Raw genomic sequence first — 27,440 nt, forward strand, 5'->3', positions numbered from 1 at the left:
AAAGACCAAACTTGTAAAGGCAGTCCTATAATTATTGACAAATATTTTGGATCAAGAAGAAAGCAGAAGCTCCTTGGCAATATTCCTTAACAAATCTCCCTGTTGAACATAGGTTGAAAACCAGTTACTCTCACATATGCTTGCTCTCTCACATGTTTCACTTTGTAGCTACAAAAACCACTTACGCGCTGAGTACTTCTTGTGTACAATTCTTTTCATGTGTGTAGATGATTTGAAGGAAGAGTCTTGACCAGTTCTTTCGTGGATAAATGAAAACCTAAGTCATAAGAGAAGAATTAGCACTTAGTAAGCTGGCACCCCACTCCAGTACTCTTGCCTGGAGAATCACATGGATGGAGGAGCCTGGTAGGCTGCAGTCCATGGGGTCGCGAAGAGTTGAACACGACTGAGTGACTTCACTTTCACTTTTCACTTTCACCTATTGGAGAAGGAAATGGCAACCCACTCCAGCGTTCTTGCCTGGAGAGTCCCAGGGACGGGGGAGCCTGGCGGGCTGCCGTCTATGGGGTCGCACAGAGTTGGACACGACTGAAGCGACTTAGCAGCAGCAGCAGGAGCAAGCTGGTTGTAGACTGCAAAAGTTGTCTTTGAATCATTACTGAATTTATATATATAAGTTCACACACCTACAAGGAGTGATACTGCTGTGTGAATACATAGGATACACACAAGTCACTCACTGCTTCATTCTCCATGAAATTTTTGGTTGGTAGCATATCTCTGACCTTGATTTGATATTAAAGGAATGCTGGAAACAGGGACTCTCATAAAATCTCGGCTATTGGGAGATGTCTGTGTAGCACACAGTGTGGAGAATTGAGAATTGTATCTTTCACACGGAAATATGTTGAATTTGAGGGAGCAGGTGTTCAAAGAAGTTTCTTTTTAAATTTATTTTTAATTGAAGGATAATTACTTTACAATATTATGTTAGTTTCTAAACAGGTTTTTTTTTTAAAGGTGATACCAATAATGTTAATGTCTAACTAAAATATCAACAGTTTAAATGTTGAAGATAACCAGATTTTCTGGAGAATTGCTCTTGTTTAATTGCTCGCTAGGTTGTAGCTAACTCTTTTGCAACCCCATGGATGGCTTCTCTATCCGTGGAATTTCCTACCAAGAATACTGGAGTGGGTTGCCATTTCCTTCTCCGGGGGATCTTCCCGATCCAGGGATCAGATCCACGTCTCCTGCCTTGCAGGCAGATTCTTAACTGCTGAACCACTGGGGCAGCTCCTTTTTGGAAAGACCAAACTGTATTTCAGGCAGTTCACTGACCAAAACTCTGACTTTTCTAAACCCTGTTTTAGCCCTCAGTTATTGGACAAAGAGTTTAATAACATATTATACGGAGGTTTAACATACAAATGTTACATCCAAATATGAAGACTACTTTCCAGAGTAAGCACATCCAAAGAGTATATTAAGAACCATTTGCTATTATCCTTCAGATTGAAATTTCTAGTCTTTTGACTTTTTAGTGTGATTATATCAATAGCCTAGAATCTGTCTGAGAGTTGTGCATAATCTTCTTAAAGAACTGCTTTTATAAGGTTGGATGCACTAATTAATCTGAATGTCTTTGACATACCTCCCAGTATTTCCTTCATTCCTTTCACTGGTCAATCTGTGATTATAATTTAGGATTTTTTAAATTTAGTAGAAATGAGGGGAAAAAAAAAGTAAAGCTAGAAATGGAAACTGCCTCATGATTAAAGCTGCTTGACAATGTATTGAGTCCAATACATGTGTTAATTAATTAATTCTTAATATAGCAAATATGTATTGAGTGAAGATTATATTTCCCCTTATGTTTTCTTCTGTGCTTTTGGTTCCCCCTTTTCTCTTTCCTTTAAAAGGAGTCATATTCCTTTTTGTTGGCCGCTCAGTGTTGGAGTTTCACAAGGCATGGCCCTAGAACTCTCAATGTTCTCTTCCAAGGCTGTGTCAAGGGTTACTCTGGTTTAAATGATCACCTATAAGCAAACACAGATTTATTTCTTCAACTCAGAACCCCTCCTACATGTGCTTGCAATCCTTCAAAGATAACCCAAACTTATATCCAAAGCTGAACTCATGACCTCCCCCCACCTGCTCAGTATGTTGCCCGCCTGTTGCTCTTCCAGTGTCCTGTCCCAGTGAGTGACACTGTCCCCAAGTTGTGCAGGCCAGAAGCCTCAGAACTATCCTTGGCTCCTCCCTCTCCCTTCCTCACCATCTCAGTCCTTGAATTGTTCTGATTTTATTTCTTACATGCCTTTCTCGTCCTGATCTTCTGGACACCACTGCTCTTATCTCTTCCTTGGACTACACCAGTAGCTTTCCAACCAGTTTTTCTGCACTTTGCATCCCCCACCCAACACTCCCTGCCCCCAACACACACACACTCACTCACTCACTCACTCACACACGTATGTATCCTTTAAAAAGTCATCAAGGATGCAGAACCTGTCTGATTATATTGTCTGTCTATTCAAACTTTCAAACGGCATTCCAATTTTTTGTAGTCTGGAAATCAACTTCATTAGCATGGTGTTCATATCCTTCCTTCCTTTTTTCAACTCATGGTCCCCCAACTCTCCCCAGCTTCTCCCCACTCTCCTCATCCCCTCCTCCTCCAATTCTACTGCCTTTCTTTCATCTGGTCCTATTCATGCTGTTTCAGCCATCAGGCCTTTGCAGCTTTTCACCCCACCCTGTTCTTAAGCTTTTACCATTCCCTCTGAGCTTCCCTGATAGCTCAGTTGGTAAAGTATCTGCCTGCAATGCAGGATACCCTAGTTTGATTTCTGGGTCAGGAAGATCCTCTGGAGAAAGGATAGGCTACCCACTTCAGTATTCTTGGGCTTCCCTTGTGACTCAGCCGGTAAGGAATCTGCCTGCAGTGTTGGAGACCTGGGTTTGATCCCTGGGTTGGGAAGATCCCCTGGAGAAGGGAAAGGCTACCCACTCCAATATTCTGTTCTGGAGAATTCCGTGGACTACAGTCCATGGGATTGCAAACAGTTGGATACAACTGAGCGATTATCACTTCACTTCATTTAATTCTTACTCACTTCTCACATTTCAGCCTTAAGAGTAATTTCTTCAGGGAAACCTTTCCTATCTCCACAACAGGTGTTAAATCCCTCTGCCCTTCTTAAAGTTAAGCACCCAGAACCAAGAGTTATTCATAAACCATCTCTTTAGTTTTGCTTGAATAGTACTATTTGGATTTTGCTTTTGATGCTTGTATTTCTGCTTCTGATTCTGAAGACCTCTGTTCTAATTTCTCAGTCTTTTTTGGCTGAAAAGTGTACATCTATTTCTGTATTCTCAAGAACTATGTAATATTTTCATAGTTACTTTAAGAGTCATACTCCTGGCTTTTCTAAGTTGGGAAGTTTGTTGATATAGTACACTAGTCTATTTTTAATTTTTGGATGGAGACTTCAAAACATCTTTCCCATTTTAAAAAAGTTGCTTTCTCATAATATTTATTTATTGGACTGAAATGTTTCATTTCTGATCTTTTTTTATAAGATAAAACTAGAGATACAGTTGAAGCCCTGTGTGTCATTTCTTGGTTCTATTCCTGTCTTTCTACCTAGAAATAACTTCTATTCTGAATTTGGTCTTTCTTATTCCCATTCATTTGTTTAAAAATTTCCACATGTGTATCTTTACGTAAAATACCATATATTATTTATTTTTAAGCTTTTTATTCTTCTGCAACTTACTTTTTTCCATTTAGCATTGTCTTACAGTTTTATTCATGATAGTATGTATAGTCTAGTTCATTTATTTTCACTATTATTATATGCCATTTTACAAATAAGCCAGTTTACCCATTCTCTCAGTAGATATCTACTAGTTAGTCCATCTTTCTGTTTATATTTAGATTGTTCCTGTTGTTTTAGTGTTTCTTTTTTTTTCTAGTTAGCTTTTTGTTTTTGCTGTTACAGACAATGCAGCAATGTTTATTGTTGTGTACATCTTTTTCTAAAGAAGTATAGAAGGGTATATATCTCTCCAAGTAGAATTGCAAGGTTGAAGGGCATGCATATCCTCAAATTTATTAAATAATGTCAAATTGCTCTTAAGTGGCTGCACCAATATCTACTTCTGCTAACTTTGTATGAGATTTACTTTTGCTCCACATTGTTGTCAGCACTTTATATTATCTGATTTCTTAATTTTTGCCAATCTTGTAGAAAGGATTTTGTTTTGATTTTCATGATTTCTACCTAGTGAGATTGGACACTTTTTCAAATTTAGTCTATTTAATGTTTAGTATCTTCTCTCTGAAATTATTTGATTTGATATCTCATCTCAGACAGTTGTATTTACTTAACAGCAACTTGAGCCCACAGTTGTATCTATACAAACCCTTGGGAAAGACTATAGCAATATATAATTAGTACCAGTTCATTAAAAAAAAAATTATCATATATGAAGGTAAAATTTAGGCAGAGTGCCAGAGCCTATTATTTTGCATTTAATAATTGATGACAAGTTGTCAAGTTTAGAAGTAATACTAAGCATTTTGTGTGTTTTTTGTTATAAATCGTCTAGTATATACTAATTTAAGTATATTCAGATTTCTTTTTCTGAACTGTTTCATGGAGAGAACTTAAGTTAGGCTGAGTTTTAGTACTGGTACTAGCAATTACTTCATAAAATATTTGATGTCCTAATAATAATGTCTGAAGTAAAAGAGGAATGAAATGGTAATGCTAGAAATTAAAAAGCTGAGAGTTTAATCTGTAGGGTTCTCTTAATATAGGCAAATTGTATATAAAATCCCTCAATGACTGGTGTCTCTGAGAACGTGTATACAAAGCCCTTTCTGTTAGAACAGAACACCACCTACAGGGTACAGCAGCACCCACCCTTCACATTACTAGGCCAGTAAACTGTTGGAAAGATACAGTTGAATTTTTACAAGGTTTGAGGTGAAGGCAAAGAAGGGCTTCTGCCCCTCCTCAAACCCAAATCAGAGCAAAATACTTGAAAGGCCAAGAAAGCTGTGTTAAAAGGCACAAGAAGATATGAATGTCAGCCTCCTGTTATGAGCCCAGCATACTGTGACTCTGATGACAGCCTGGAAGAGCTCTCCTTTGGGGGAACACGGTTGACCACTGCCTTTGTTAATTTCTCCATGGCCAGAGGACTTCTCTGTCTGCCCAAGAACATGGAGATGATGAAGAAGTCCTTAACATTGACAGGTCCCGGGATAGCACAGTGAGCAGGTCTGGTAGAGACGATGATGGGAGTTTGACTGGTTCCTGACTACGATGCTTTGAGAATAAATAGGATGAGCATTGTCTTAGCCATGTCTACTTGACTACTAATAAATAGAATAGACTTTTCCACCATCAAAAAGTAATAATAAGCAGAAGGAATGGAAGAGGTCGGAAGGAACAGAGTAGTTGAGAGAAGAAATAAATAAGGCAAATATGTATTGATTTACCCTAATGGAGTTTTGCCTAATCCTGATCCTTACCTCTAACCAGGAAGGACTGAACTGAAAAGTGAATACCTCTCCACAGAACTGAGGCTTGTTCACTAACTTCAGTTATCTAAAACAGTCAAGAATCAAGGAGGAAACCACAAAAGCCTCTGAACAACTAGAACAACTGTCACAAAGTCCAGACAGTGAAGTCCCTGCCCTTCAGTCATAGAAGACCCATCCATCTCAAGCCTTTGCTCAGCACTTACTTCTGTAATTCAACACAGTCTTAAAACCCTGGACTTAATTCCCAGCCAACAGAAAAGTTGAAGCAATAGTTTGAAAGGTATTAGTGAATCCAGAGCTCTCCTGCTAAATTTGTATATGTTAGGAACATCATGATGTCACAGTTTCAAGAGGAAAAATAGGACTAGAAATTAGAATCAGAAACTCAAATTGTAATGTGGGACTATTTAATATGTTCACGAACTTTTTCCTGGTTAATTCTCATGTGCGTTTTAATCACACTGAAATTTTTAAAGGTGGGGAAGCTCATATAAATGCTGATCTAAAACAATGGCAAACTTTTGTTGTCCTTACTTGGCCTGCATATATGATGCTTAGTTTGCTCAGTCGTGTCTGACTCTTGGCAACTTCATGGACTGTATAGCCCACCAGAGTCCTCTGTTCATGGCGTTTTGCAGGCAAGAGTACTGGTTGTTGTTGTTCAGTCACTCTGTTGTGTCTGACTCTTTGAGACCCCGTGTAGTGCAGCATGCTAGGGCTTCCCGTCCTTCACTGTCTCCTGGAGTTTGTTCAAACTCATGTCCATTGAGTCAGTGATGCCATCCAACCATCTCATCCTCTGTCGCTCCCTTCTCCTCCCACTTTCAATCTTGCCCAGCATCAGGGTCTCTTCCAGTGAGTTAGTTCTTCACGCCAGGTGGCCAAAGTATTGGTGCTTCTGCTTCAGCATCAGTCCTTTCAATGAACACCCAGGACTGATCTCCTTTAGGATGGACTGGTTGGATCTCCTTGCAGTCCAAGGGACTCTCAAGAGTCGTCTTCAGTACCACCATTCAAAAGCATCAATTTTTCAGTGCTCAGCCTTCATTGTGGTCCAACTCTCACATCTGTACATGACTACTGGAAAAACCATAGTTTTGACTAGTGGGTTGCCATTTCCTTCTCCAGGGGGTCTTCCCAACCCAGGGATTGAACCCATATCTCCTGTGTCTCTTGTTGTACATGGGCATGCAGTGATTTTTACATTTCTCCATCTCCTTCTTAACTTGGTCTAAATGTTCAGCTCTCCTTTCTGCCTCACCTCTCTCTCTCCCCCTTTACTAAGGAAGAGCAAGCATGGATAAGATTAGTATCTTTGCTAATAAGGATGTGTTCTGGGTGAGAAAATCACATATGTGTAAGGAACTCACTGTCTCTCCCTCTTCTGCTCCCTTTGACTCAAGTGACTGGTGCAGTTGTCCAGTCTCTCTTCTGTGCAGCCAACTGGAATATTAGACTTTAAGAAGGGATTATGGCGAGTCATGAAGAAGAGATATCATAAACCTTTACTGAATCCATGTGCTACTCCTGTTCAGTTGACCCAAATTCTCTAGGTTTGGAAGGTTAATGACAAATCTAGCTGACAATTTAAGTGTTTCTTTAAGAATAAGGGTGATTGGCAGGGCATGATTCTGGCACTTCATTGTTCCAAGTCAATTAACCACTTAAAACCCCCATCATCACTTCTTCCAGCAGCGGCTGCTCTTCTTCTGTCCATAGCTGCCTGTCACTTTAAGCCAGCACATACCCAGCTTATACACACATTTATGCTGTTGCTTGTTTTTGTTTTTTTCCTCACTCCTTGTCAAAAACTATTAAAGAATAAAATAGATAACCAACAAGGACCGACTGTATAGCACAGGGAACTGTGCTCAATATCTTGTAATAACCTATAATGGAAAAGAGTCTAAAAATGAAGATATATGGAGATATATATATATATATATATAACTGAGTCACTTTGCTGTATACCTGAAACTAAATTAACCATATTTGTAAATTAACCATATTTCAATAAATTTAAAAAGAAATCCACCTGAAGAAGAGGAAACTGTGCATAGAACAATATATTCTAGACATCTTTGAGATGTAGGAACCCGATGGCTGTAGATTATTGCTTTAACTAGAGTAAATTAAAACAACAGATACCACTTCACACCCATTGCATTGCGTGTGTGTGCTCAGGCATGTCCACCTCTGTGACCCTATGAGCTATAACCTGGCAGGCTCCTCTGTCCATGGGATTTCCCAGGCAAGAATACTGGAGTGAGTTGCCATTTCCTTCTCCAGGGCATCTTCCTGACCCAGAGATCAAACCCAAGTCTCCTGCATCTCCTGCACTGCAGGTGGATTCTTGACCTTTTGAGCCATTGGGGCTTCCTGCACACCTATAAAATGGTGAAAATCCAGAACAGTGACAACACTGAATGGTGGCCAGGATGTGAAACAACAGGGACTCTCAACTGCTGATGGGAATGCAAAATGATGCAGCCACTTTGGAGGGTAGTTTGCTGGATTCTTAGAAAACTAAACCTACTCCACTATACCATTCAGCAGTCGTCCTCTTTGATATTTACCCAAGTGAATTGAAAATTTATGTCCACACAAAAGCTTAATGGTTTATATACCTTTATTCTTAATTGCTTATAGTGTGATCAACCAGTAGAGATAACTAAAGAATCAGGCCCCCCACCTCCTAAGAACGTTGTTTTTGGATAAAAGTCATAAGAATGTACGTTTAGTTTCATTTCCATAGTATTTTTCTTTTATTCCTAGTAATGAGTGTTTGAATGTTTTTTTATTGTATATGGTATATTCACACACACACACAGAACCATTTGAGTTCAATTAGTTAACATTGTCCTGGAAACCAAGTCTTAGTAGAATTGGAATTGTGAAGTAAATCTCTTATTTAACCACTATTAAATGCTATAGTGTCTTACAAGAAGATAAATTTCTTCAAATAGATGTTTTGATTGGTTCTCTGTTGAGTGTTCTTTTTTAGCAGAAATGTTTCCCATTTCCTTTCACAGTTGTTTCGAGAAGTACGAATAATGAAGATATTGAATCACCCTAACATAGGTATGAAATTTATATTTCACAATTAATGATAAAATATTTTCCTTAAATACTGTTGAGGCTATTTGAAATGATACAGTTTTAAGGATGTTCTGTATAAAAAGAAGAAAAGTGATAATCTCAGAAAGTGTTACTTTGGGTATAAATATTATAAAGAAGTTAACTGAAGGCTACAAATTATATTTTTCTACTACCTTGCTCTCTTCTACTCTTCACTAAAATAATACATATGACTTAGAGTTGCTGTATACAGGTGTTTCTTGTATCTCCTTACTAAATCTCTCTAAAGGTTGCATGCCATTTAGATATGGATAAGAAATAATTCCAGATATTTTGGCAATATGGACTTGGGTTTGTTCATAGTCCATAGGCAAAATAACTAGTTTGAATTTTAAAGAAAATAAAGATTTTATTTCAATTTTAGTGAACTTATTTCCATAAGTTCTATTTCCCCCCCATATTTACAGATAAATTTATTTGTAAATTAATTTACACATATTACTCAAAGTCATTGGATTTTAAGAAGTAAAAAGCAATTCTTCTTTTAATCTGTTTATTCTTGAAGTGTGTTTCTTGCACACTAAAAAAACCTTATGTTTATTAGAGATACAAATGCAATTCCCTATGGTATATAATTTCAACTACATAAGTCTGATAATTTAGTAGATTTTAATCAGAAACTTAAAATATCACATAATTATAAAATTTTTATTTCTGTACCAAAGATTATTTAACATTCTCGATTGAATCATTATAGATAATAGTTATCTTTTTAAGCGTTCACTAAATTTTATTATTCTAATAAATTTTTTTTATTTTAAGATTTTCCTTTTTATTACCTTATTCTAATTTGAAAGGGGATAAGGTTTTTAATCCTAGAAACTTAAATCTCTTTTGACCCAGCAGTTGGTTCCAAATCATTTTGTGATAGATCTACCATGGTAGTAATAATCCTTGGGAAAAGTTAAAAACTTTAAATTGTAAGTAGTAATTTTTAGTAAATGCTCAACTCTTCCTTTGGTTTAGTGTTACCTTAAATTTTCTTAAAGCATATCTAGTATGCTCACAATTACAGAGTTATATCTCTAATTTCTTTTTCAGTAAAATTGTTTGAAGTTATTGAAACAGAGAAGACTCTCTATTTAGTCATGGAATACGCAAGTGGGGGTAAGGATGAGGGGAATGAAAAGTTACCTTTGATGAGACATGTAGAATTATTAATACCTGAAAGCTCATTATAATATATATGTCTTTATTGTTGTTAATGAATCTGTAGTTTTATTAAAATGCCTTTCAATGGTGTCTTTATAAAAATTCATTGTTTGATTTCAAGACCTATTGATCCTACATTTAAAAATTGAACTTTGGCTTATTTAAAAATTACTTAGAGGTATTTTTCAAAATTAAATTTGCATTGTTATCTATGAATGTAATCTATGAAACATTCATCTTAATATTATATTATTATTATTTTCTAATACTATTTTCTCTTGGCTATAAATAGGAAATCTCAAACCCAGAATGTTTTTAGTAATGTTTATAGTAAAAACCTATTCTAGATCACATTTTTGTTTCACTGATCACATATCACAGATTCTCAATATACATACATCTTCAAGATAATCTATAAAATGTTTCATTTTAAACAAGTATTGATCTATATATTTTATAAATTAGAATACTGAGTTGACAGGGGAATGGTAAGATATACTTCTAATAGAATACAATGTTTATTTTGACTGTCTAGCATCAAAATAAACACTGATTATTAGAAAGTCATTTTCATTTCCTACACTTGCCTCAAATGAGAAATACATTGCTATAGAATCACTATTCTGTTAGGCATAAGCCCTAACTTTCTCAGACACAGGTTTAAAATTTATGGAGTTAAATAATTTAATAAGTAAAAAGAGGATCTTGAAGGTTTAAAGGACTCCTAGAATTTAAGCAGTTAAAGAAGGAGGGCATTGGAAATGATTTAAACCAACTTGTCTAATTAACCTTTTTTTGCTAATCAGTAGGAAAACTTAGTGGTGAGTCTAGTTTTGAGTCCTTTTAGCTAAAAAAGGGTGTAGATTTTTATGATGTTCTGATTTTCTGTAACTTGAATAAAGACAATTTATTTTAATCTACAACATTTAGACTGTATTTTTATACTCTCTTAGATTTTTTTAAAAATTTACTACAAATACTAAATATTTTAATTACTTTTTTAGTTTTTTAATAGATTTGGGTTTTTGCATCACTTTTTAAAAACCCTAAAAGTACTTCATGTAAGTTTTTTACATAAACCAAAAACCTAGATCATTAATGTTTTTTATTATCATAGGATTTTAAAAAATATTAACCATCATGCAAACTTGCATCAAATGTTAGTCTGTAATAAAATTAATGAACCTTCAAATACCACATAATGAATTCTTTGTTCACTTAACACTTCTTTAGTTAGATGTAAATTAACAGTTCATCAGTATGGGAACCCTGTGTGTTTATAGTTCAGTTAAACTTTTTTTAGTGATCTAGTCTCAAGAAAAAGGCTAGACATGGCTTTGATATGAGAACTTGTAGACAGCTGAGGATCGATGGGCATTGTTCGATTTTTATGAAGGTCCACCACAAGGCTGGGTTAATACGAATGTGCGTACTGCTTTAACAATTAATGGTAAGTAGAGTCAACTCTCTGTTGGTGCTAATGAAGGGGAGCAATGGCTGGAGTAATAGACAGCACCTGGGGTCCTCACTGCTCTCCTTCAGTAGCACTGGGGGACAGTGGGGTGTAGTGTAGGGTAGAGGGGTGTGTACTTCAGCTCATCCCAAACCAGGTGGTCTGTTACTTAATTCTAATTCCTGGTGATGGGTTTCCTTTGAGTCTTGCCAGTCAGTGGTCCTGTAACAAAACCATCGCAGTTCTGTAGCAGTAAATCTAGAATCGACCTGTGGCCTTTTAAACCTGTGAATGACAAGATGACTCTGGAAAATAAAACAATGTGTTTCCTCTAAAATTTATAGATATTTTAGGATTGAATCTGACATGCACACTAGAAACTTAGCATGAAAAATGGCCTCTTTGAGGAGTACATCTCTTGACTCTGGTTCATTCATAGGGCAAAAGATCTTCAGTGATTAGAAGGGCAGGGAACTCCTATATGAACCATGTTTTGTTCAAAGGAACCTATTAAAAGTAGGCATCAGGGCTAATCCACAATGGTGTGTATATTTCTTCTATTGTTCATGCAGACATTATTTATTAAATGTTTACTATGTACTAGGTGATATTCAAGGTGCAAGCAACACGTGGATGAACAGATACAACGTCATTGCCATCAAAAAGATGACATTCTAGTTGGGGAAGCGTATCATAAACAAGTAATATATAATCAGTAAAAGACTGGGTCATGTAAACATCTGGGGTATGAACATTCCACACAGAACTTGAGGGCAGTCCAGATTTTTGAACCCCTGCCGTATATATCTTTCCCAGCCTAAATTCATATATCTAGAGTTAACTGCTATGATGGGTCAACTAGAGCATCTATTCATTTCTCTGTTTTTATCATCCCATTTAATCATTTAAGTATGCTTTATATAATCTGCTAACATTGTAGATGTATTAGTTTCATCTGACATACATACATCATTGCATTTTAATTTTTAACATTTTACTTACGTCCTAGGATTGATATTGCATATATGTATATGTAATATATCTGTATACCTAGATACAAATATATAATTTATTGAGTGCTTACTATATGCCAGTCACTGTGCTAAGCACATGCATTATTTCATTAATCCTCACAACGGCCATGTGAGATAGGCAATAGGGAGAAAAGGAGTCTTAACATAGTTAAGAAATCTTCCTAATATCTCCCCATAGCAACTTAGGGCTAAATCAGGATTCATACCAAAATTAGTCTGATTCTAAAACCTGAGTTTTTAACCACTTTGCTGTACTTTATAAGAACTCTTTAAGCCACTTGGTGAATTTTTAATATACATGTATGTCTATATGGTACAAATTATAAGGATATAAAATTTTTATCCCTTACACTGAGGTATTTTATCTTTCATAATGTAACTGAACATTAGGTTTATTATTAATTAGACAAAAATGAAAAACTTACATGTAAAGGATCTATTAGAAAATTTTTACAGTTTCTAATATCTTTAAATTATTTCAACAAATTTGTATTATCTCTCCACTTTGTGTCCTATCATGGGATGGGCATGCAGGTAAAGTATGGGTGTGATGACAGCATTCAAGAAGGTTGCAGCTCCTCTAGGGTAATAGGAGATGCGCACAAGGATGGTTTCATTCTGTATAGTAAGGAGTTAAGTACCAGTGCAGGTGAAATGAGTATCATGAGAATGAACATGATCAAAATACGAAGGATAAGAATGAAATCAGTGTGGATGGAGATAGAGAGATGGAATTTGACCAAGATTAAACGATCAGTACACTTTAAGAGAGTGAGCCAACCTAATATGGCTTTTGGTGTTTTATTTGAAATGTAAGCCCCAAATACAGAACCAAATGTAATTTTTGGTTGCCTGTGCTGTGGCTTCCCTTTATCTGAATGGATAATAAAGAGTTGACTGTATTTTCACATAGTACTGGAAAGAAGAAAGTTTTCTTAATGTTTTCATGATTTTTTTTATTAAAGGAGTTTTGCTGATTCATAAGCTGCTACCAATATTTGGTTTTATATGTCTTTTTCCCTTTTTTTCTATCATGTAATAGTTTTATGTAGAACTATCTGAAAAGTGTGGGCCAAAAGCTTCTTTAAAAACAAGGCAAAAACTTGACATTGCATATATTGTTAACTGAAAATCTGTGTATATTTTACTGCCTGCTTTACCTTTCTGATTCAGGTGAAGTATTTGATTACTTAGTTGCCCATGGAAGAATGAAAGAAAAAGAGGCCCGTGCAAAATTTAGGCAGGTATGGAAAGTAGTTTTCAACTTTGTTTTGCTGATATTTTTAGTGATGTACAATGGACAGTATCACAAACCAGAATTCAGAGTACATGGTACTTTAAAAAGAAAAATTGATACTTTCTTTTTAAAGATGGAAACCTGAAAAAGAAATTTGTAAAATAGTTATATTTGGTTATTGTTAGATCACCATAAGTAGTAAAATGTTTACAGTTGAGACTCTTATTAATAACTCTTTGATAGTCTTGGAAGTAGCGACCTAGAGTGAGATAGAAAATAAATACTTAAACATTTATCCAGGAATTATTATTAACTATTATTACCTTTATATGTACAACATAACTGTGTACTGTTTAAAAAGGTTTTTGTATTTTTTTAAGTAATTAAAGATATCTTGCTTTTGGAACTCCTATTTTTGTAGGTTTAAAGACTATGATCAATTTTATTTAGTCGAGTAGGGAAGGAACCTTGCCAGTATGAAGAATATGGTAAGATATTGGTATTTCCAGGTCGACTTGATTATGATTTGTTACCTAAATGATAAAATAAGAAAAAGCAATTTAAGTTCATGTAAGCTTTTGTTTCTAATTTTTAGGAATGAAGTAATTAAAATTAGCATACTTTAAAAATTCCTGTAGCAATGCCAGATTAATAAATTGTAAATTGTTCATAAAATTTACTGAAGTTTCAACAGATAACTTACTATATGGCAAACTTTGCCTTAGTGAATTTAAAATACTCACTTAAAAATAGTTTAGTATCTCTTCTCTAAGCATGATTCTGCAATTAAAGTGATCCTGTAATCAGTGAGATTGGGTCATACTAATATGAAATGTCCTACTGTGAGATTTCTACATATATGTTAACATATAAACAATTACAGAAGTCCTAAAGAAGATGGGAGGAAAATACCTTTTTGACTATTTTATTGACATAGCACTCTCCGAATTAATCATGGAGTGAGTTTATTTTGGGAAACATCTATTTATTAATATCTCACAGAGTCATTATTTTTTGGAACACAGTATATAAAATGCTTTAGACCAAAGATATATACAGCCATTCATTATATTTGAAATGGATCTTAGAAGCATTTGACTTAAAATAGCTGGATCTAAAGACAACTGGTAATGAGGAAGCAACATTGAGAAGCTGGACAGCGATCAGCCACATACTGTTAAGTTCTTTTCTGTGCTGGGTTTCAAGTCCAAGTTTACTCAAGTAAAGAACTACAATCATCACTTCAAGTGTTGTCGTTCTCTCCATCTCAGTCACTCTAGCTTTAGTAGCCAACTAGGGAGAAAATTCCAATTGACATTGGATATTTCCATTGAAATCTAAATCGGTATTTGAAGGACTGTCACTGCTCACTCTTCTTTTTAGTTGGTTGCTTTTATTTATTATTTAAAACATACTGTGGTCAAAAATTGTACTGGGTACTATATGGAATTAGAGAAGGTGAAAATGCCTGCTGTTTCAAAGAGCTTACTCATCTTTACTGACAGGTGTGAGCAGGATAGGAGGCTAGGACACAGATATTTTGATAAAGATCCAAGTAATTATTAAGTGGCTCTTTTTTTTTTTTTTTAATGAAATCTGGATTACTTTGAAATGAGATCAGAGGTTGAATATGAAATGAATTCTATTTAAAATGTAAAACAATGGGAGTTTAAAAAATAATTCTCTATTATAAATAGTAAATGTATTTTACTATCTATATGTGTTCCCCCCAAATTAAATAGGTAACCAACTCACATTTTAAAAAACAATGAAAACACATATACCATTTTGTAGTTATTTGTCAAAAACTTGTTTTTGTTTTTATATTTATTTTTGCTGTTTATTTTTCTTTATAGGTTTAATTAAAACTCTAGTTAATGTATATTTATTTTCTTTTTATTTGCTCTATATTTCATGCAGTTACTTTCAAGAGTTTAACAGTGAAGGGGAATATACTGTATTAGTAAGGATATATACACACCTATACATGTATGTCCTTGACTCTACCATGAATTATAGCAAAGACACTACGACAGTTTAGGACCAGTTGAGCAGCTATTGCTCCTCTGCATTCCCTTAAGATTTGAAGGCCTACAAGAAAATCATAATGTTGATTCAGCCCTCCCAATATCAAGGCTACGACTTGAAGCTTGGGAATTCCTGACCCACTTATAAATAATTGCAAAGCAAACCCCACAATTGCACCTCATGGCAAAACATTGACATATCTTGTCTTAGGGTCAGTGCAGGACTTATTGTCAATTATGTTTTTGAGATCCGTAACAAAAGGATCATAAAGAAGTTCATAGATTACATTTGTGGAGGTACAGAAGGTTTGAGATGGGAGGGTCTGGCCGTAGATTAATGCAGTAAAATTTGGATTTGTGGATGCGGATTCTTACAATGAGTGAGTCAGAAGCCAGAGCAGCTTTCATTGTAGAAATTGTATCCTACTAGATCAGTGTGGTGGTATTATAAATTGTCTTTCCCTTCTTAAGTCTTAAAGACGCAGCAGATTTTTATTCCAGAAGTGCCTATAGAACTACTTTCGTAGAAACTATCCTGTCTAAGGTGAAGTTCATGTTTGGTAACCAAATCATCTGTAGCATGCCTTCTTTATTGTATCAAGAGAAGGTGACTTGAAAAACATAATGTTATCAGCAAAGTTCTGTCATCTGTGATATAAAAATAGCCTTATAGTATGAACATCCTATGGCCTATATAATATATTCAGTAAGTTGAATTAATATTTACATATAAATGTATATCTCTTAACTAATGAACATATTTTGGTGAAAATTAGATATTACAATTTGAAGCATATTGCTTAAGAAAATGAATGCCACATATTACTTGTAGGGTTCTGCTGTATTTGGGGGACTCACACTTAAAATAGATTATAATCATTCACAGTTGTTCTGCTCAAAAACATTTTATGGTTCTGTAGCACCTGCTTAGTTTGGAATTCAGAGACTTTTACCAACTTGTCTGTCCAGGTTTAACTCCCAGTAGTACCATTTTCCAACCTACTTTTCAGATACATTGTGTTGCCTCCACAGTAGGCATTTCACCCCCTTACCCTCTACATCCCCATCCCCAAGCCTCCACATTTTAAAATATTTCTGTCCTTCATGTTGGCTTAGGTCAAATGTTAATATCACCTACCAACTGGAAATTATTCTTTATTTTTATGATTCCTTTGCTTCTTTGTACATCTGCTTCTATGATTCTGCCTTGTTATATATATAGTTACTTATATACATATTTTTTCCTCCTAATCAGACTGTAAACTCCTTAAGGACAGGGTGCACATTTATTGTTCATTTCTGTGTTCCCCTTGCAACTAGCACATTTTCTTGCACATAGCAGGTACTCAATAAACTGTTGGATCAAACTGACTTTAGTAGAATTACATCTTACTCATTGTATGTTGATTTTGTTTCGAATTCATGTCTTCTCTGTCTTTGAACCATTTTAATATACATTAGAATAATTTTATAATACTGAAATAGCAGCTTCACTTGTACTACTTCAAAGTTGTTTTTTTTTTTTTCCCTAACCAATATCCTATTAGCGTGGTCATACTTCACATCACCTTTAGACTTTTAAAAATCTCATTTCTGTCCCCACTTGTAAGTGCCTAACCAATACTCAACATTCGGACTGTGTTTACATTTAACTGACTCCGCAGACCTGAATGTTCTGCTGTGCTAAAATGGCCATACATGTATGTACAAAGTAGCTCTTACCTGATTGCTATCAGATAGTTTCCATTTCTGTATTTTATGTAATAAAAGTATATAACTATCATAGAATTGCTTATAACCTATTTCTCACTTGTATCTTTGGCCCATAAGCCATTGGGTTCTTTCCTGTTTAGCACTTATCCCCAAAGAGCCCTAGGTAATAGAAATTAAGACTGCATACAGAATCTAGTTACAAGGGTAGAATACTTTGCCCAGCTGAATTAGTGACAGGTTTAAAATTATATTTCATTTTTATCCTTTTTCTTTTGAAAATTAGGTTTCCTTTTAAGGCTCAAAAATTTTCCCTTTGCTTTGTAATATATGAACAGACAAAAATACAGTATTGCTAAATGCCCTGTTGATAAATTCTTAAGTCAGTTGACCTCCCTGAGAAACATGCCTTGAGCACATTTAATGTAATTCCTAAAATAGAGTTTTGCATTTTGAACTTGAGCGAATTATCTTGAAATGCTGATTCTTGTGTGCCAAAATTCTTATTCCAACAGTGGAGTAAACCATTTGACCCAAAACTATGAAGTATACATTTGATTGTGTAAACAGAGAAATATAGCAACCTATACGAAAAATCTTCATGCACTCTGATAAATATTTAGTATATTTAAGCAAGAGAACACTACTTTTCCACATTGTCTGAATTTAAAAGTGAAAATTTCATCACTTTAGCACGTATGGTTTTCTGAACTAAAGGAACAGTGAAATTACTAAATGTAACTTTGAAATCCAAGCTAGTAACTTCTCTAACTGGAATAATAATTTGGAAAAATGTGTGCTTTTACTATAATAATTTTGAATCTTTTGTCCAAATATTTATTTCAGATTGTATCTGCTGTACAGTATTGTCATCAAAAGTGCATTGTTCACCGTGATCTTAAGGTAAGCAACTGGTTTTATAACAAAAATTTCTTATTATTAACAGATATTTGATACTATTAGAGCTATTTTTTTGATTGCATGATTGTGCCAGACATTATAGAAGAAAATTCACATTTATTTAATTTTTACAGCAGCTTTTTATAAAAGACAGTATTTTCTTTTTTTTAAATTGAAGTATAGTTGGTTTACAGTATTATGTTAGTTTCAAGTATACAGTCATTCAGTTATATATTATACATATATTTTTTTCAGGTTCTTTTCCATTATAGATTATTACAAGATATTGAATATAGTTCCCTGTGCTATACGGGGGTCTATTTTATGTATGGTATTTTGTATCTGATAATCCCATAGTCCTAATTTATCCCTCCCCTCTTCCTTTTCCCTATGGTAATCATAAGTTTGTTTTCTGTGTCAATGAGTCTGTTTCTATTTTGTATATAGATTCATTTGTATTATTTTTAGATTCCACATATAAATGATATTATATAATATTTGTGTTTCTTTGTTTGACTTACTTCACTTAGTATGATATTCTCTAGTCCATCCATATTGCTGCAAATGGCATTATTTCGATCCTTTTTATGGTAAAGTAATATTCCATTGTGCATGTACACACACACACACACACACTCTCTCTCTCTGTCTCTCTCTCTCTCTCTCTCTCTCTCTGTCTCTCTCTGTCTCTCTCTCTCTCTCCCCTGCATCTTCTTAAGCCAGTTATCTGTTGATGGACACATGGGTTGTTTCTGTATCTTGGTGTGTGTGTATCTTTTCAAATTGAGTTTTTGTGTTTTCTGAATATATGCCCAAGAGGGGGATTGCTGAGTAATGTGGTAGCTCTATTTTTTAGTTTTGTAAGGAACCTCCTTACTCTTCTCCATAGCCGATACACCAATTTACATTCCCACCAACTGTGTAGGCAGGTTCTCTTTTATTCACACCCTTTTAAGCATTTATTAATTGTAGTCTTTTTGATGATAGCCATTCTGCCCATGGTGAAGTGATAACCTCATTGTGCTTTTGATACACATTTATATACATTTTTCTAATAATTAGCAGTGTTGAGCATCTTTTCATGTGCCTGTTGGCCATCATGTATGTCTTCTTTGACGAAGTGACTGTTAGGTTGTCAGCCCATTTTTTGACTGGCGTGTTGGTTTTTTGTATTATTGAGTTGTATGAGCTGTTGATATATTTTGAATATTAACCCCTTGTTAATAAAAAGTTTAAAAATTTGCAAATAGTTTATCCCATTCCTTGATTCTTTTTTTGTTTTGTTCATGGTTTCCTTTGCTGTGCAAAAGCTTTGAAGTTTGATTAGGTCCCCTTTATTTTATTTATTTTTGCTTTTATATCTTTTGTCTGGGGGAATAAACTTAACTAAGGAGGTAAAAGATTTATATGCACCTATAACACTGAAAACTGTAAAATATTGATAAAAGAAATTGAAGATGATTGAAAGAAATGGAAAGATACCCCATACTCTTGGATTGGAAGAATTAATATTGGTAAAATGCCACACTCCTCAAAGCAATCCACAAATGTAATGTAATTCCTATGAAAACTTCCATGACAGTTTTCACAGAACTGGAACAAATGATCCTCAAATTTATATGGTACCACAGAAGACCTAGAATTGCCAAAGCAATCTTGAGAATAAAAAACAAATCTGGAGGCACAGCCCTCCTAGACTTCAGATGATACCACAAAGTTACAGTAATCCAAACAGCTTAGTATTGGCATAAAAGCAGACATATAGATCAGTGGAACAGAATCAAGAGCCCAGAAATAAACCCGCACACCTACAATCAATTAATCTATGGCAAAGACAAAGGAGGCAAGAGTATACAGTAGAAAAAAGACAGTCTCTTCATCAAGTGGTGTTGGGAAAGCTTGACAGCTACCTTTAAGTCAGTGAAATTAGACCACTCTCTCACACCATATGCAAAAACAAACTCCAAATGGTTTAAAGATCTAAATACAAGGCATGACACCATAAAACTCCTAGAAGAGAACCGAGGCAAAACACTCTGACATAAATCATAGGAATATTTTCTTAAAGGGCAGTATTTTCACTGAGCAAGTGAAGAAAATGTGGATGAGAGGTTATCTAGCATTAAAGGTTAAGAGGATTTGATTCTGTTAATTAGCTTCTCTTAATGCATAAATGTGTAACTTTGTCCCTAATTAAAAATGCTGGGGGCCCCATTCCATCAGAAGCAAGGTCAGGGTACAAATCCAGGTTTGTCTGATGTAAGAGCCAGTGCTCATCCTTACACTGAAATTCAGAGAAATAGTAGGAAAATTTTAAATGTTTCTATGAATCCCTGGTGGCTCAGTTGGTAAAGAATATGCCTGCAATGCAGGAGGGCCCGGGTTTGATCCCTGATTTGGGAAGATCTCCTGGAGAAGGCAGTGGCTACCTGTTCCAGTATTCTTGTCCAGAATCCCATGGGCAGAGGACCTTGGCAGACTACAGTGCATGTGGTCTCAAAAGAGTCAAACACGACTGAGCGAATAACACTACTACTATTATGAATATCAAATGCATATGATTAGTATAAACTAGCATACTTTTGGAGAAGGCAATGGCACCCCATTGGGGTCGCACAGAGTCGGACACGACTGAAGCGACTTAGCAGCAGCAGCAGCAGCAGCATACTTTAGACTAAGTTATGTGTGATAGTCAAGAAATGATGGTGGCAATGAACATGGGAGGGCAGATACCTCTTGGAGGAACTGATTTCATTTTCTTTAGGTAGACTGAGAAGGCAGATGGCTGGATCACGTGGTAGTTCTAGTTTCAGCTTTTGAAGAACCTCTGTACTGTTTTGTAGAATGGCTATACTGATTTACAGCCCTCCCAACAGAACACAGTGTTCTAGTTCCTCACACTATTGATGACACTTATCCTTTATTTTTTTCATATAGCTGTCAAGTTGTGAGATAATACCTCATTGTGGTTTTGATTTGCATTTCTCTGATGAGTAGTGATGTTGAGCAACTTTTCATATACCTGTTGACTGCATGTCTTCTTTGGTAAAATGTCTATGTAGATGTTTTGCCAATTTTTTAATCTGGTTGTTTGGTTTTTTGGTTATTGAGTCACGTGAGTTTCTTACATATTTTAAATATTAACCCCTTTCAGATGTGTGGTTTGCAAATATTTTCTCCCATTCTGTATGTTTTCTTTTCATTTTGTTGACGGTTTCCTTTGCTGTGCAGAAGCTTTTTAGTTTGATATAGTCTCACTTGTTTATGTTTGCTGTGGTTGCCTGAGCTTTTGATATATAACCCGAAAAGTTGATTATTGGTAACTTCCCTGGTGGTCCAGTGGTTAAAACTGCAAGGTTCCAATGCAAGGGGCACAGGTTGGATCCCTAGTCAGGGAACTAAGATCTCACATGCCATGCAGTATGGCCCCCAAAAGTTAATAATACTGTATTAAGTACTGGAGGTTTGCTTAGAGAGTAGATTTCAGGTGTTCCCATCATTAATACCAAAAAAAAAGGTAACTGTGAGGAAATATGTTAATTAACTTTAGTAGTAATCATTTCACTACGTGTATGTATATCAAATCATCATGTTCAGTTCAGTTTAGTTGCTCAGTTGTTTCCGACTCTTTGCGCCCCCACGAACTGTAGCACGTCAGGCTTCCCTGTCCATCACCAACTCTTGGAGTTCACCCAAACCCATGTCCTTTGAATCGGTGATGCCATCCAACCATCTCATCCTTTGTTGTCCCCTTCTCCTCCTGCCCTCAATCTTTCCCAGCATTAGGGTCTTTTCCAGTGAGTCAGCTCTTCACATCAGGTGGCAAAGTATTGGAGTTTCAGCTTCAGCATCAGTCCTTCCAAAGAACACCCAGGGCTGATCTCCTTTAGGATGGACTGGTTGGATCTCCTTGCAGTCCAAGGGACTCTCAAGAGTCTTCTCCAACACCACAGTTCAAAAGCATCAATTCTTCGGTACTCAGCTTTCTTTATAGTCCAACTCTCACATCCGTACATGACCACTGGAAAAACCATAGCCTTGACTAGACGGACCTTTGTTGGCAAAGTAATGTCTCTGCTTTTGACTATGCTATCTAGGTTGGTCATATCTTTCCTTCCAAGGAGTAAGCGTCTTTTAATTTCATGGCTGCAATCACCATCTGCGGTGATTTTGGAGCCCAGAAAAATAAAGTCAGCCACTGTTTCCACTGTTTCCCCATCTATTTCCCATGAAGTGATGGGACCAAATGCTATGATCTTAGTTTTCTGAATGTTGAGCTTTAAGCCAACTTTTTCACTCTCCTCTTTTACTTTCCTCAAGAGGCTCTTTAGTTCTTCTTCGCTTTCTGCCATAAGGGTGATGTCATCTGCATATCTGAGGTTATTGATATTTCTCTTTAATTATGTTTTTTTTATTAAAAATAATTTTTAAAAAAGAAATGGTTGAGGCCAAATTGATTTTTTTTTAATAAAAGTAAAAAAGTTCTTTGTCTAAAAAAGTTTTTTTTTCCCCCTTTTTCTCTATTTTTCCAAATTTGATTTACATGTTCCTTATCTAGGAGTCTTTTTTTTTTTAAACTTCTTTTCTCATTGCCTATGTCAGTTACTAGCAGTAATTTGTGTTATATTTGAATATACTGTCCTAAATAGTTGTTTAAAGTCTAACACTGTATTTTCCTCCATTTTTCTGAGGTTTTAGAGTTTCTACTGCTTCAAATATTTCTATTTCTCAGTTTCCTCCCTCAGCTATTTTAAGGGAAATCACTGCTGCAAAGAAAGAGAAAGAAGAGAGCTATTTATTTCCCTGCCTGTGTGTTCGACTCCTAGTTTGTTGTCTCATTTCTTAAATGGAATATATCTGCAAAAAAAAAAAAAAACATTCATCACCTTGTGTTTCTCCTCTAGTCCTGTGGAGGGAGTTTCCTGTATGCACTTGGGAGGAAACCTCAAAACTCTCCAGCTCTCCCCTTCTTGGGCAGCCTTGGATACTTTGCTATCTATCCAGACATCTTTAGAGAGACTGAGCTAAGTCTAGCTTGCTCCCAGAATGCCACAGAAATTTACAATTACCAGACCCTTAAATCAGAACATCAGAGTAACCTGGTTTTGTCACACAGTCCATAATGTGATGAACTAATATAAATCTTCCAAATCTGTGTGCTGTTAAAATATACCACATTTTTTGCATATTTTGGGTATTATCTGTATCTTTATTTCCTAAAACAGGATGAAAACAAATATCCCAAACTAGTATTCCTTAAGAAAAGAAGGAGGTAAGGGAAGGAAGAAAAATACGATGGGCTGAGTGCTGAGGTCTGCTGACTGTTGGACCCTTAAGTGGTGTGGAGAACTCTGGATTTATTTTAGTAAAATTTTACTCCTTTTTGTAACCTGATAAAACACATCTACAAACTAAGTGATAACTTTGTTAGTCTGTCAGTTTAGCACAGAATGAAACAAAACATGTACAAAACCAAATCCTTTATTGAATTACTTGCATGTATAAAAGGTACCTTTAAATGTTTTTTGTTAGATGTTTCTGATTCAGGAATATTTTAGAAAACCCATTTTTTCAAAACATAGGGAGAAATCTCTTCTTTCTACCATAATAAACCTCCAGTAAAACAATGTAGTCTTGGAAAATTAAAGAGGCTTAAAACAGATAAAACCTAATGGAGGCTAATGTTGTATTGTTTTCTTTTACTGGAAGAATAGAACTTTGTTGAGGATGCATTTTGCGAGAGAGGACAAGGAATGAATTCATTAGTCATGGAACCCCTGACTTGCTTTAACTAGTGATACTCTATTAAAACAGAGCATATTTGGGTAAATTGGTTGGTTTAACCCCATAGTGTATTAGTGTTTTGTTGACTTACGTTCTTTAGAATAGGTCATATTAAGGTACGATTCCAGGATGTTTCTTACCGTAAGGAAGAAAATTAGGCTTAAAATGACCCCTGGGAGAAAATAGTCTTTAAATAAACTTTCTTAAACAGTTACGCACATGGGTGCATGCTGAGTTGCTTCAGGCGTGTCCGACTCTTTGCATCCCTATGAACTGTGGCCCGCCAGGCTCCTCTATGCATGGGATTCTCCAGGCAAGGATACTGGAGTGGGTTACCACGCCCTTCTCCAGGGGATTTTCCCGACCCAGGGATTGAACCTGCGTCTCTTACATCTCCTGCATTGGCAAGTGGGTTCTTTACAACTAGCACCACCTGGGCAGCCTAGTTACATACATGCATATAAACGAAACCTTCCTATATAGTGTTAAAATTCAGTCTTTGTCGTTGTTGCTCAGTCGTTCAGTCGTGTCTGACTCTCTGCGACCCCATGGACTGCAGCACACCAGTCTTCCTGTCCATCACCAACTCCTGGAGCTTACTCAAACTCATGACCATTGAGTCAGAGGTGCTATTCAACCATTTCATCCTCTGTCGTCCCTGTCTCCTCCTGTCTTCAATCTTTCCCAGCATCAGGGTCTTTTTCAATGAATCAATTCTTTGCGTCAGGTGGCCAAAGTATTGGAATTTCAGCTTTGGCGTCAGTCCTTCCAGTGAATATTCAGGGTTGATTTCCTTTAGGATTGACTGGTTGGATCTCCTTACAGTCCAAGGGACTGTCAAGAGTCTTCTCCAGCACCACAGTTTGAAAGCATCCGTTGTTCAGCACTCAGCCTTCTCTGTGGTCCAACTCTCACATCTGTCCATGATTACTATAAAAACCGTAACTTTGATTATATGGACCTTTGTTGGCAAAGTGATGTCTCTGCTTTTTAATACGCTCTCTAGGTTTGTCATAGCTTTTCTTCAAGTCGTCTTTTACTTTCACGGCTGCAGTCACCGTCTGTAGTCTGTCACTGTTCCATTTGTATACACCATCTATTTGCCATGAAGTGATAGTGTTAAAATTCAGTCCTATAGAGATGTAATTCTGAACAACTAGATGTTGAAGTAGTCTACTGGGCTTCTCAGTTTGATGTTATATTTTAAAATGAAAGACAAGAAATTAGGAGATTGAGACCGACATATATATACTATTATGTGTAAAATAGATAGCTAAAGAGAACCTACTATATAGCACAGAGAACCCTACTCAATGCACTGTGGTGACTTAAATGGGACGGAAATCCAGAAAAGAGCAGATGTATGTATGTGTATAAATGATTCACTTTGCAGTACAGCAGAAGCTAACACAGAACTGTAAAGCAACTAAACTCCAATAAGAATTAATAACAAATTTTTAAAAAGTAACTGTGAGGTAATAGATGTGTTAATTAACTAGATTATGGTAATCATTTCACAATCTACAGGTTTATTAAATTATTGCTTTGTATACCCTTTTAAAAAGTAATGCTGTAAAGCCTAAATATATTCAATTTTTATTTGTCAGTCATACCTCAGTGAAGCTTGAAAAAAGTTTTTAAATAATAAAAAATTCACATAATCTTAAAAAGAGAGACAACAATACATGTTTAAGATCTGAATAATTATAATGAACATTTTATTTTACGTAGGCTCTTTACATTGTCCTTTTTATTATTTTCTTCTTAGGCTGAGAACCTTCTCCTTGATGCTGATATGAATATTAAAATTGCTGACTTTGGTTTTAGTAATGAATTTACAGTCGGGAACAAGTTGGACACATTTTGTGGCAGCCCACCTTACGCCGCTCCTGAGCTTTTCCAAGGGAAGAAGTATGACGGGCCTGAAGTGGACGTGTGGAGCCTCGGCGTCATTCTCTACACGTTGGTCAGTGGCTCCTTGCCTTTTGACGGCCAGAATTTAAAGGTATTGGCTAAATTCGATATTAATGTTCTATCCCCAATCGCCATGATCTCATCAGCCAGCAATAAATGCTTTCTTTTGCTTTCTAAGGAACTGCGGGAGCGGGTCTTACGAGGGAAGTACCGTATTCCCTTCTATATGTCCACAGACTGTGAAAACCTTTTGAAGAAATTATTAGTGCTGAATCCAATTAAGAGAGGCAGCTTAGAAGTAAGTAATTTTTTCCACCCTATATTTAAAGTTTGACAATTAAAATATTCGAGGAACTGGCCCGTGTTCTTTTAGGAAAATTGCCAGATGATCTCATTTGTCTTCTGTTCAAGCTAGAGAAAGTAACATGATGCTTTCACTGCCCAAAAGTTGTGCAGTGGGTTTCTCTAGAGACTGTTACTTCTTCTTCATCCTGCAACGAAGTATTCAAACAACATCACAATAGGGATAAGATTGATTTAGTTGAAGAAAAAGGAAAACCTAACCTTGTATTTAGGAAGTACAGATATTTCAAGGATGAAAGAAGATAGTGAAATTTGAATCCAGTGAATACTCCATGACTGTATGTGATAGTAAAAAATTCAGTAGAACCCTGTCAACATCAGTACAAAAAATTTGATATATTTAATAACTAGAGCATGTTGGAAACAGGTATTTCATTTCTTACCACACTGTTTTGTTGCCTATATATGTTCCATATATGTGAGATATTTATAATAATAGGTGCTATTATAAAAGTATTAAGTATATTGCACCCACTGATGTCAGAGGCTCATGTAACCAAAAAGGTCTAACATTTTTTCCTTCTGGTGCTGTAATCTGAACAACTTATTAAGTATTTTGCCCATCTGTTTTTAAGAATATTTTCACCTGTTCTAAAGTAATTTCAGAGTTCAGCATGTATTATTCTTTAGTACTTTTTTGTCTTCATTTATTTGCCTTAATAGATAGGGTAGAAAATTCAGAGAATTAACCTCATTTAAACTGTACTTTTTTAGTGTAGCAATGGGGCTTTCTGACACGGACTCCATGCTGGTTAGGAGGCAGCCTTATAGTGAGCCATCCCTGTGTACAGAGCTCTCAGGTTAGTTTGGGCTTTGTAACTTTATTACCACAATACTTTTCACTGAAAGATACAGTATGTTTGGATGGAAGTTAAGGGATGGTGACTTCCACAGGGAAGTTAAATGCTTTATATCAGTGAATCAATCATCAGATGTTTTTTACTGAATTATTTGTTTAAATGTGATTAGTTCCTTCCTATAATTTTTTTCTGTTTTTTTTTTTTCCTTTGGGGGTCAAGCGACATGTTAATGTTTTAATAGATAAATCTATGCAGTAAAAAAGCCCACTTTCATATTACTGCTCTTCTAAACTTACTTTCAACTATTATAATAGAAAATTAAGTGAAATAGTTACAATTGTGGACACTTATCAGTTCTAAAATTTTATAGGGACAAAAAACTTCTCTTAACCCTGCTTTGTGACCCA

General features: G+C 35.6%; 1 protein-coding gene across 8 annotated transcripts in view; it reads left to right on the forward strand.

Annotated features, from left to right (window-relative positions):
• The window catches only part of MARK1 (microtubule affinity regulating kinase 1), a 140,514-nt gene that overhangs the window by 84,023 nt on the left and 29,051 nt on the right, over positions 1 to 27,440 (forward strand). For all 8 annotated transcript variants that reach the window (XM_042257090.1, XM_012187065.3, XM_012187064.3 and 5 more), the window contains 6 exons: positions 8,554 to 8,602; positions 9,701 to 9,766; positions 13,472 to 13,542; positions 18,119 to 18,175; positions 25,725 to 25,961; positions 26,049 to 26,168. In XM_042257090.1, coding sequence (XP_042113024.1) covers positions 8,554 to 8,602; positions 9,701 to 9,766; positions 13,472 to 13,542; positions 18,119 to 18,175; positions 25,725 to 25,961; positions 26,049 to 26,168 — 600 coding nt within the window. The remainder of the gene's footprint in view (positions 1 to 8,553; positions 8,603 to 9,700; positions 9,767 to 13,471; positions 13,543 to 18,118; positions 18,176 to 25,724; positions 25,962 to 26,048; positions 26,169 to 27,440) is intronic.

The sequence above is a fragment of the Ovis aries genome, chromosome 12 (genome assembly GCF_016772045.2).
Source record: "Ovis aries strain OAR_USU_Benz2616 breed Rambouillet chromosome 12, ARS-UI_Ramb_v3.0, whole genome shotgun sequence".
NCBI classification, from domain to species: Eukaryota; Metazoa; Chordata; class Mammalia; order Artiodactyla; family Bovidae; genus Ovis; species Ovis aries.